Consider the following 10,458-nt stretch of genomic DNA (forward strand, 5'->3'; position numbering starts at 1 on the left):
TTTTTAAATAAATATAAACCAAATATTTAGTAAAATTATATTATTTAATTCAAAAATATATATAAAATATAAAAATATATATATTTTAATATATAGATTTTTTAAAAGTTTTTTAAATATATATATTAATTTTTAAAAGTTAAAACCTAATAGTTAAATAAATAATTAAAAAATATAGGAATGTTTGATATTTTTATATATTTACGGATACCCGTGGATACTTGTCTTCGTAAAAATGAAACTCGTATCTGTCTTCGTTGTCATTTTTATGTATCCATCTTCGTCTTTATTTAGAGACGAGTACATATTTTTCGGATACCCATGAGATCGGGTACCCGTAAACCCACGGATAACAGGTATAAATGCCCAGTCCTAGTCCTAATGGTCGTGGTCGGCATCCAATCCAATCGCTGCACAGAGAACACGTCATTAGATTTCGAAAAATAAATGGATTTGAGATAATTACTAAATCGAAACGACGATTATTATATATCGCCTTGAAAATTTTTCGCTACAAAACAAGCTTAATTACATTATTCTGTTTAGTCACAGTCTTAGGTCCGTTATATATATAAGACCATTGTTTTTATTCAATTATTAATGAAAGTTTTCAACTTTTGTCATTTCAAAAATTGGTTGGGTTTTTCCATCGGATTAGATATGTGTCCGTGTGTGTATCTTCATAGTTTTGCGTGTTAATGTTCTTAGTTTTCTTTGTAGATTTAATCTAATCATCAATATTGATTTCTTATTATTAGTCCGTTAAAATATGTAGCACCGGACGACATGTTGTATATTCACGTTGGTCCACCAAACAAATTATGTAAACTGATTGATTACAATTTACAGCCGAAGTTTTCCGTATATATATTTATGCACACACGCAGGTCAAGATCTACATTTTGGTCCATAATTATTGGTTTTTATAGTAATTATTTACATTTCGTGGAAAGGAGAAATGGAATAGCTATTAGTGTTAGGGTGTATATTTTGGATTTCAATTAGATTTTATTTTTTAATTATTTTTTCATTTTTTTATTTTAAAAAAGTTGTAAGCATTTATTTTTAGTCGGATTTCAGTTCAGTTAATTCTTTGAGAGTCTTGAGATTATTTTATAAAATTGTAAAAACTGTAGAAGATCTAATTAATATGGAAATAGAATTGCAAGGAAATCAGATCATATAATACCAACTTCCATGTTTTTTAGGATGATTCTGCTATATATATATATATATATATATATATAAATAATGGCGGACGTCCTATTTGTATCATAATGGGGGCATAGGCCCCTATTTATACAATTAAAATTTATAAATTTCTTCTCTAATTTTGTAAAATTTAAAATAGAATCATATAATATCCCCATAATAAATCTATTGCCCCCATTTACAATTTTTTTAAAGTCCGCCACTATATATGATAAATTTATAAGAATATTAAAAGTTATTACAAAGATTAAGCACACACCGAAGGAGATCCCACAAATCAAGATTCTGAGATTTTATATGTTCAACTCATGTCTGGAAGATCATGCACATAAAATTCATAAGTATCCATATATGGTTTCTGAGTCGGCGCATGTAAAAATACTTGCTAGATATATTCCATGCAAGAGTACTCGAGAACATTCATATGCCTAGAAATAACAAATATATATGTGTATATATATATACATACAATAGGGAGAGGGTGGAAACCCACTAAGAGACCAAACTTAGGGGAGCAATGCCTAATCACACCACTATATATACCACTATACGTATATGTATGTATATATATAGTGGTATATGTGTATATATACGCAGCATTGAAATTTTTGTATCGCGGTTGGACCAAGGAAGACCCCGTAGAACAAGAGACCGTGTGAATCTTCGGACACAGCAGCCACTAAACCCATCCCTCACGTTTTGATGTAACCTCTTTAGTCTTTAGAATCTCTCCACCCACCACCACACATGGAATTACCTAATTGCCCCTCCATCATCATCATCATCATCATCATCATATCATCATCATCATCATAGGGGTTTCAATGATTTTATTATTGGGAGGCTGACTTGCATATCACTGTCACTGATATTTCTAGCCATAACCTTCGGTCATTCCATTCGTACACACACTCGCCCGCACGCCATATATTTCATTTCATTGCCCTCGCCATGTTGATCTTGTATGGGTCGAAAACGCAGTGAATCTTCTGATTATAAAAAAAAAAATATCGATTTCGTATATACAAAACAAAAGATTGTATATAATGGCGGATTTAGAAAATTATTTCATTATACATACACACGCGAATATAAAATAAAATATCTTTAGAAATCGAATTCACGCAGGTAGAACGCAGATGGAATAAGAGATATTAAACCATTGAACCAACAATACTTTCATGTTTGCACCGCCTAATTTTTTTATAATATAGAAAAAAAAATCCTATTTAGTATACACGATATACTTCATTATAGAATACACCGTGTTGATTAAGACATTAACTAAACGAGCTACTTACAAATATTTGACTTTTCTATTCAAAATTTGATAATTTCTTCCCTTGTTATAAAAACAAATTTAACTAAATGAGTTATGGTCATTAATGTTTTCTTGTGTAAAAACTAAAATACTTGCAAGTAACACATTGACAGTGTAGGCCTCATATGTTTGCCATTGGACGCAATTGGTGAAAGAGCCCATTAAGTAAGTCATGTGGCCCATCAATACACCAATATGAATATATATTTTTTAGATTAATGTTTTAAAATTTTGAGAAAAACATGTAAATTCAATGTTTTTATTCGAGTTATATGCTGATTAAACTTTTATTAAAAGTCACTTAAAAAACGTAATCCACACAGGTTTCATGCATTTTACCGCATAATTTTTATAATTATGGAAATTAATACGGTAAACCTTAAATAATTTATTGTATCTCGGTAAAATCCTATATTTTTTCGCTAGAAAGAAAAACAAAAAGTTCGAGATTAATTAAAGACCATCCTTGTCTAATCAAGTAATTAATAACTAACAAAAATTAGATTAATTATTGATACAACTGTCATTGTCCCCCCATGATTCAACTCCAGATGCAATGATACTGCCTTTTATTCACTAATAAATACAAATTTAGGATTAATTAATTAATTAATTAACTAACTAATCAATTAAAATGGGTTGAAAACGAAAGAATATCATACATTACATACTGGTTCATCAGCACACGAAATATTCACTGTTTATATCCTCAAAAGTAAATTTCAATTATTAAAAAAATATTCTTTTTAACTTAAACATATTATAATTGCATGTTTACGTACAATCTACGGAATATAAAGATACATACATAATGTAAATTAAATTAAATTTAATGACTAACAACCAACTCATAGAACATCGACACTTTATTTTAATTATCTCGTGTATATGAATGAAAAGAAAACTAGTAGATCATAGAAGTTGATAACTGTTTTATAAATTATAATGGAATGGAAATTTATTTCTGTTGCAATTCAATGTACCAAGGAGTCAACGATTGACTCGTTTGACGCAAACTATTACGTCACGGTGACATCAGTGTTAGATATTCACACAATATATATATATATATATATAATTTTGCTGAGAAGTAATAATTACCATATGCCCCTAACTTATATTACGATGCCATCCTTGACCTTGAACCGCATATTTTCCACTCGAGGGCGAAAAATACTGATCTTTTGCGGAAAAGCGATATACATAATATATATATATGTATGTGTGTATGTGTGTGTGTCCGTAACGAAGCTAAAAGATCGTATTTTCACCCAATTTTCAATTGAAAACATTGAATTTTTTCTGGGTCTAAACCAATTTCAATTTTTTTTATTTGATTATGAACAATTGGAAAAACCAACAGTTTATATTACATTTTTAAAACATGAGACAAATTATCGAACTATCCTTACAGATACAAATTTAGACAATCTTAATCATCAACAGGCCACGTGACCTTTACAAAATGAAGAAATAAATATAGATAGATTAGTGCTGGATATACAATATTTTATCTTTGAGGAAAATATGGATAGAACAATACGTATCTATACAAGGGCGGGGCAGGTGAGGAGGGGTAGAATCGGTATTGCAGTACCAAAAGGAGAGACTATGCCACCATGGTGTGTTTGAGGGTAATTACGTAATTTCTGGTGTTAGTGAGCGCGCGCGAAACACTGCTTCTGAAGGGTGGGTCCAAGTGGGCCGAGTTGTAGGGCCCATAAGTGTCTGTCAAAATAAGATCACTTTCACGTGTGAAAAAAGTTTGTTTTAGACCCAATTGATGTGATGGGGCCCACTCATGGGCCCGCCCTCTAGCTTCACTGCAAAGTTAAAAGAAAATACGTATTTATCATTGACACGAATTTACGCCTAGAAACGGAATATATACATACATTTTTTTTTGGGGGGTAAAATGGATATATACATACATTTACACGTATATTGTTATTAGTTTTGACATTCTCTCCGTTTAGATTCTTGGCTGATGGAAAACCTATACATCTTTTTTTACATGCATGTTGTGTAAAAAAAAATAATGCAGACAACTTTATTTAATAGCATGTATATAAATCTATATCATCTCCGGGGTTATAATTTCACAAACATGCTCATTTAGTTTAAGAAGCATACAACTGCTATTACTATAGTTCACATATCAGTAGAGTTCATGTGTGAATAAATATAAACAACAGATAATGTGTAGATATGATCATATGATTATATTTCTATACGTGAGGCAAAATAAACAAAAATCATAGTGTATATGAATAAAAAAAAATGTATAAATTTGAGCATCTTATTGCTCATGATGGCTAAGTCTCAGATCATTAGATTTAAATAAAACCAAAAATCCGCCGACAGAAACTCAGTGTAATATCCGAAGGGTTTAATTACATATATGAATTTAAGGTTGACTCGGCTTCGCTTTGTCGGTCGCACGTGCTAACTCTCTGTCTTAAAAAGAATATATGTAAATAAAGAAAAAGTTTAGTTCGATTATTCTGATTTAATTCCCAAGTGGGTTTTTTTTGTTTGTTAATTTTCTTTTTCTGTTATTGTTTTTCGCTTGAATAATTAATTTTTTTCCAATGACAAGAAAAAAAAAAAAAAAAGAGGAGGGAAGAGAAAGGTTTTGCACGTGCGGGGCCTTGTGGGCCACTCACCCAAATCAGATATCTCGTAGTTTTGTCTTTTAGCGAAGCTTACTGGGCTTCACTCGGCCTGTTCGAGACAGCATTACACATTTTGACGGTTCAGTTCAGTATGCCCATTTTTTTTATTCGCTTTTTTTTTTCCTTTCAAAATGCTCATTTTTTTAGTAAATTATTTGGGTTTTTTTTGTCATTTTATTTCGTTTTTTCCCTCGATCTTTAAAAAATTATACTCACAAAATTTCAATCGTTTATATATGATTTGGTTCATATTGATTCGGTTTTGCATAACCTTACCGAAATGGCCACCTTAATCGATTGCAGAACAAACTTCATATAAAGACGTAATGTATAATTTGGTAGTTCTAAAATCATGTAAAATCTTAATGTATAATTAGTTAGCAGTTTCATCTTTAATTTTTAAAAATGTGTTGTAAATTTTTTCAGTGGGGTTTTATTAGTGATTAGAGAACATTTATTACGGACTTCTATCATTACGTGTTATACTACTGTATTGGCTATTGATAGTTATAAGATAACCTAATATATTGATTAATTGTTAATATTATTAATTTATATAAAAAGGAAGAGCTGCCTGCTTTATGTACGATGGAAAGTAATTAGGGTTCAATGAATGGAGAAAAAACTGCAAAGAGGATAATAAATTTTTTAAATTCACAATATATATATTATAATTAGAAGACAACACAATTAAGAAAGCAACGAAAAAAAAAAAGAAAAAAAAAGCATGATTTTAGGGGTTTTGGGATCTGTGTACTATTAATGAGAATGATGATTTGTTTATGTATTATCGCCACTTAGATATGGGTCTACCAATTATGATACACACATATGTAACCACATATATATTACATAAATATGTGCCTAATTATCGTTAATTCTGAGTAAAGTTGGGTCATGATTAATAATTAATGAGTTTGCTTTTATTTATTTATATTAGAATGTGCTTAACTCCTATTTATATATGCTTGGTGTCGAATGTCTTTCTAGAAGAAAGCCAAATTAGTCAAAGCAGATTGGACTATCGAATTCGTCGAATTTTAATTCATTATATCAACGGTCCCGAGCTTGCGTAAGCGAGACAACGAAATAACAAACAGTTTAATAAATGTGCGGTTAATTGGCTTAATGACTAATCACCCAATTAAGGACTAATTAATTGGCTTGTTGAATTACGTAAAGAAATTATTGCCCCTCGGGAAAATATTAGTTCCCGGTATGGCTAAACCTCTACGACGATATAGCAAGTCATAAATGCGTGATTATACGTATACGTACATGAATATATACGTCTGTTTGCGTATACGATCGTCAACTCTTACACGCGTCACCAAAACCGCCTCATGAATATCATATATGAGCATGTCTTATTCGTGGAGCAACAAACTAACGTTTAATCACAAAATTAAAGTTAAAAACATTACTAATAAATCATATAATACAACCGGAGAATTTAGGGGTTGTATCCTTTAGACAAACGCAACAAAACGTGGTAATAGAAAAGTGGCTAGGATTAGGGTTAAGTCTTGGAACATAGTCTAATTAATTTACATTTTTCGTTTTAATGATATGATTTGGCATTATCGGGAGGAATATATATTATACATAGAAAGGCAAATATATAGTTTATTTATGTTGTATCCATTTCAATTAAGAAATAATTCGAATAGAATAATGCGATGGTCGAAGCATGAACAAGGAAAAAAACAAAAGAGCACAGCCTTTGATGGGCTAAATTCGAGGAAGAAAAATAAAACGACATTGACAAGTTTCAAAAATGATCGATTATTTTATGTATTATTTTAAATTGATTAAAAAACAATTTTTATTAAATGAATCAAATTAACATTCTCGTTGGATTTAACGAGTCGTGGCTAATACGACAATGTGTCGGCTTCATTCCTTTTTTAAAATAGTTACCTTTCCTTTTCTATTTTTATATTTTTTTTACTTACAAAAAGGACAAATCACTTTTTTTCCCTTCCTTTTTCATTAATAATTTTTAGTTTCTCGTGGACGGTTACCTTTCGTGAAAAAGCTAATATTGAAAAATTAAAATTATAGCAATTGTGATTATTCAATAAAATGTATATACGCATGCACACACAGCCACATACAATTGTTTGCTCATTCTCAATTTACATAACAAAGGTACGACAGGGTTTTCTACTCATAAGAGTACACAAAATCTTGTTGCTAACCCAAATTTGATTGTTCAGTGAAAAGGGAGCGCAAAAGGTATGTCATGCCCCGAATTCGAATATCAATATTAGAGAGAGAACGTATAATCCAAATCACATAGCTGATTCTCGATTTCGGAATTAGTCTGAGCCTTAGTTTAAGATACCTGATTATTCAAAAAAAAACTTGTTGCTAAAATTTTCCTATTCTAAATAGGATTACACTCTCTAAACTGATATTGGATCATTAAATTTGTTACACCACGGAAACGAAAAATAAAAAGAAATGAGGAATGAATTTATTTATAAAAAAAAAAACCGGAAAACAAAGGAGAGGAAGACAAAGAAAGAGGAATTTGGTGCTTGGTGTTTGTAGGCATATTGGTAGGAGAAGAAAGACGAATAAAATAAGAAAGAGGGAGGGAGAGGATTTTGGAATATAAATGGGAAGAAACGACACTTCCTCTCCGACAAAGATCTTGTACGGTCACGACAAGGCCCATGCATCATCACCATCGTCATGCCTTTGCCGTATTATTATTAGTGTTTATAATTTCACGAGGTTAATTAATTGCCTTATTGTACTCTCTTAATTTTAGTTATATGACGTCTTGTTTGGATTAAGCAATGGTTTAGCCATGGAGTGTGAATTCAAAGGAGTTCTTATTATATATATATATATATATATAATTTGCTAGTTCCAAGTTCCAACATCAGGATTCGGCTCGAGTCCAAGGCTTATACACTTTCTATATAGTTATCATTTCACTTGCACTTATCCATGTTTTATAGTAATTCACAGAACGGCTTATACTTTTGTAATTATAACTATAAAACGATTAGATTTGTTGATTAGTATTTAAATATCAGATTATGGGTGAATAAAACTCCCAATTATTGGTGTGTGTATACATGTGGCCGCCTGGAACATTCAATGTTTTATAATGCAAGAAAAGATAATCTAAACCAAGCAATTAGAAAATAAGCGCTTTTTATTCACATATTACACTTTTATATATGTGATAGTATATATAAATTATGTGATTATACGGAAAGATGGTATGTAGATAGAGGATTTCTTGAAAATTGTAGTCATTCTTTATCGAAGACAGAACATTAGGGATCTCCAAACCCTAGATATTGGCTTCTTCAAAAAAAAACGGTCTTTCTGCCTTTGTATCACCGGATTTTCTGAAATTGTGCATGCAGACAATCAGATAAAAAATCTTTGCATATATATATATATATATATATATGTATATGAAAAATTTCTGAAAATTAGTTGTGTGTATATAAAAATAAAATAGCATGGAAATTTATGTATCTTAAAAAGGCAGTATCATTTTTAAATCACTGTAGGCAATGCAACAAAACAAATTATTATGCCACGACCGTGTCACGATGACGAAAGCATTTAGTCATATTCTAGCCACATTTTATACAATCGGTTTTTTTCCACAGAAATGTTTTCCTCGATTGAAATGAGTGGTGCACATAAACTCGTATTTTAAATAATACTAGCTCCTTTTTTGGCCCACACTACCATGTTCTATTAAAGCGTATATATAGTTTCTCATATATCGATATAATATATATATATATATATATATATATACGTATTATAAGAGTGTAGGAAAGCCAAATAAAATGTTGGTTCCTGAATTAGAATGGATAAACTTTCGGACATGTGGGTTCCAATTTCACATACAGATACTGAAACATTGTGCATATAAATTTACTTGATCAATTTAAGTTTTCTATTTTTATTAGAGACGCCAGGCATATAAGAGAGTAAAGCGTATGATCAACGGTCAGATCTGTATATAATACGCACCGTGTTACACGTACGTATATAGTAAAGTGACAAGACAAGGGCAAAGGGCAAAACAAATTCCACGAAGAAATGATATATCAAGGCAGACTTAAGGGCTTTTATTTTATTTTATTTTAAAAAACAAAATGTTACGAGCAATTTCGTAATCCGATGCAATAAACACTCAGACCATCAACAACTTTTGTGACTCGTTTTCACGTGACACTTCAAATATAGGATTTCCTTCTCCGCCCTTTGAATTAATTTGACTTTTTAACCAATGGACCGTAAATTGTAATATTGAAGAATAACACGGTTTAAATGCAATGGCATATTATAATCTTTTTAAATCTATCTCGACATCAAAATCCGATATTTAATATAGAAAGAACATTGTATTTGATCAAATGTAGGTATATATGCTTCGGTGGATTTTTTGTTTTTTGTTTTTTGTTTTACCTCCAGCAAAAAAATTAAGAAATGCTCCAATTAGAATGTTTTTCTACATCTATTCCCGGTCCAAACACTGCCATACATATATATATATATATATTCGATTTTTTTTTTTAAAAAAAAAGACAAGGCGTAGATGCAAGACACTTGTTGATACCGAAAAATATTTGATATATTCGAAAATTATATGCACCGTATATATGAAATATTCGAATAATCCTTTCGAGTTTTCGTTCGGCTCGCTTTCTTTTCTCTACTCATATTTTCAATAAAATAATGAAAGTATACTATCCACCACCTTTCTCTGTCCTCTTTGAGATAAAGCTAAAGCATGGGAAAAGCATACGAAAAAAAAGGGAAAAAAAATAAGAAAATTAAATAAAATCCGATCTAGAGAGAGAAATCAAAGCGAAAAAAGGAGAGAGAAGAGTTTGTCAAATACCCTCGTCAATACATCATCACAAAACATCTAAATTGAGTTTCGTTGAGTTTCTCTCTCTCTTTCCTCCCCCAAAAATACACAGCTACTTCAGCCACAGAAGCAACATTTCTCAAAGTTTCTACAAAGCCCTTGTTTTGGCCACGAGAGAGAGAGATCAGAGAGAGAGAGAGAGAGAATCTTGAAGGGAGGACATGAATAGAGCAGGGCTGTTAGAGAGCTCGCCGGTGCAGCAGCTGGTGGCGGCTGGAAACCCTAGCTGGTGGAGCATGAGCGGCGGAATCAGGCCTCCGCCTCCGTTGATGGGACATCAGCCGCCGCAGATTTCCCCTAATAGCTTCCTCCGGCCACCGCCGCCGGCTCTT

At 31.3% G+C, this 10,458-nt stretch overlaps 1 protein-coding gene across 2 annotated transcripts in view; it reads left to right on the forward strand.

The window, feature by feature from the left end:
• Positions 1 to 10,074: 10,074 nt before the first annotated feature.
• Positions 10,075 to 10,458, forward strand: part of LOC104804021 (transcription factor bHLH68) — a 4,676-nt gene continuing 4,292 nt past the window's right edge. Inside the window, exon 1 of one of the 2 annotated variants that reach the window (XM_010528157.2) lies at positions 10,075 to 10,453. In XM_010528157.2, the coding sequence (XP_010526459.1) occupies positions 10,288 to 10,453 (166 nt within the window). In that variant the 5' untranslated portion in view covers positions 10,075 to 10,287. The remainder of the gene's footprint in view (positions 10,454 to 10,458) is intronic. The other variant, XM_010528158.1, reaches the window with a different exon arrangement.

The sequence above is a fragment of the Tarenaya hassleriana genome, unplaced genomic scaffold, assembly GCF_000463585.1.
Source record: "Tarenaya hassleriana unplaced genomic scaffold, ASM46358v1 Cleome9, whole genome shotgun sequence".
Classification (NCBI taxonomy): Eukaryota; Viridiplantae; Streptophyta; class Magnoliopsida; order Brassicales; family Cleomaceae; genus Tarenaya; species Tarenaya hassleriana.